We start from the raw sequence: 762 nt of genomic DNA, 5'->3' as shown, positions 1-762 counted from the left end.
CGAAGTTTCGTTTTCAGCCGAACATTACAACTCATTCCTTCGTGCTTCCTCAGTTAAAACTTATGATCCTCAATCAGTGTTTGAAAGTCGCTCGGAGTATAAACTAGTCGGGCATTCGCGTGTCATACGAATGGACAGCGTTTAACACTTTTAAATGCGAACTAATAGAGTCTGGCTTATTTATTGAACCGTTTAAAAAAGTGTTACACTATGGCGGATGGGGCTTTGGTCTTCGGAGCGAATCTAAACGCGAGTTGTTTGACCTCTCGAGCAAAGAAAGTCAACAACAGCAGCATTTCAGTAGCAGCGAACATGAGGAGAAAGACGCGACAGAGCAACAGAAGAGACATTCACAACCGGGTAACGTTAACGTTCTGAGCCTCAGCCCTGTTGTGTTGACTGTAAGGTTAGAGCGGAGCAGGCCAGAGAACGCAGAACTGAACGAGTCTTCCTGTTTGATTGTGTTTGTTGATTGCGTTGCGTTTATCAGCATGCATGTGAAATGTCCACGTGCACAAGATTGATTAGCTGTATGAAGTTGCATTATGATTGCAGGTCGTCTTGGAGAAGGTCCTGGGCATCACTGCCTCCAGCAGCAGTGCTTTAACCTGTGACCCCAACACTGGTTTGGTGGCATATCCTGCAGGGTAAGACTATTTCTATTCATGCATTCTGTGTCCAAGTCCATACTTGAAGGAATAGTTCACTCAAAAAGGGAAAATTGTCATTTACTCACCCTTTGCTGTTCCAGACATTAAAGGC

At 44.6% G+C, this 762-nt stretch overlaps 1 protein-coding gene across 1 annotated transcript in view; it reads left to right on the top strand.

The window, feature by feature from the left end:
- Positions 1 to 10: 10 nt before the first annotated feature.
- Positions 11 to 762, top strand: part of wdr62 (WD repeat domain 62) — a 35,824-nt gene continuing 35,072 nt past the window's right edge. The window contains exons 1-2 of the mRNA XM_016255587.1: positions 11 to 360; positions 556 to 647. Of these exons, the coding sequence (XP_016111073.1) occupies positions 211 to 360; positions 556 to 647 (242 nt within the window). The 5' untranslated portion in view covers positions 11 to 210. The remainder of the gene's footprint in view (positions 361 to 555; positions 648 to 762) is intronic.

The sequence above is a fragment of the Sinocyclocheilus grahami genome, unplaced genomic scaffold (assembly GCF_001515645.1).
Source record: "Sinocyclocheilus grahami isolate Dianchi unplaced genomic scaffold, SAMN03320097.WGS_v1.1 scaffold1349.1, whole genome shotgun sequence".
Classification (NCBI taxonomy): Eukaryota; Metazoa; Chordata; class Actinopteri; order Cypriniformes; family Cyprinidae; genus Sinocyclocheilus; species Sinocyclocheilus grahami.
Note: the sequence above shows the minus strand (reverse complement) of the source record. Positions and strands in the feature narration are given on the sequence as shown.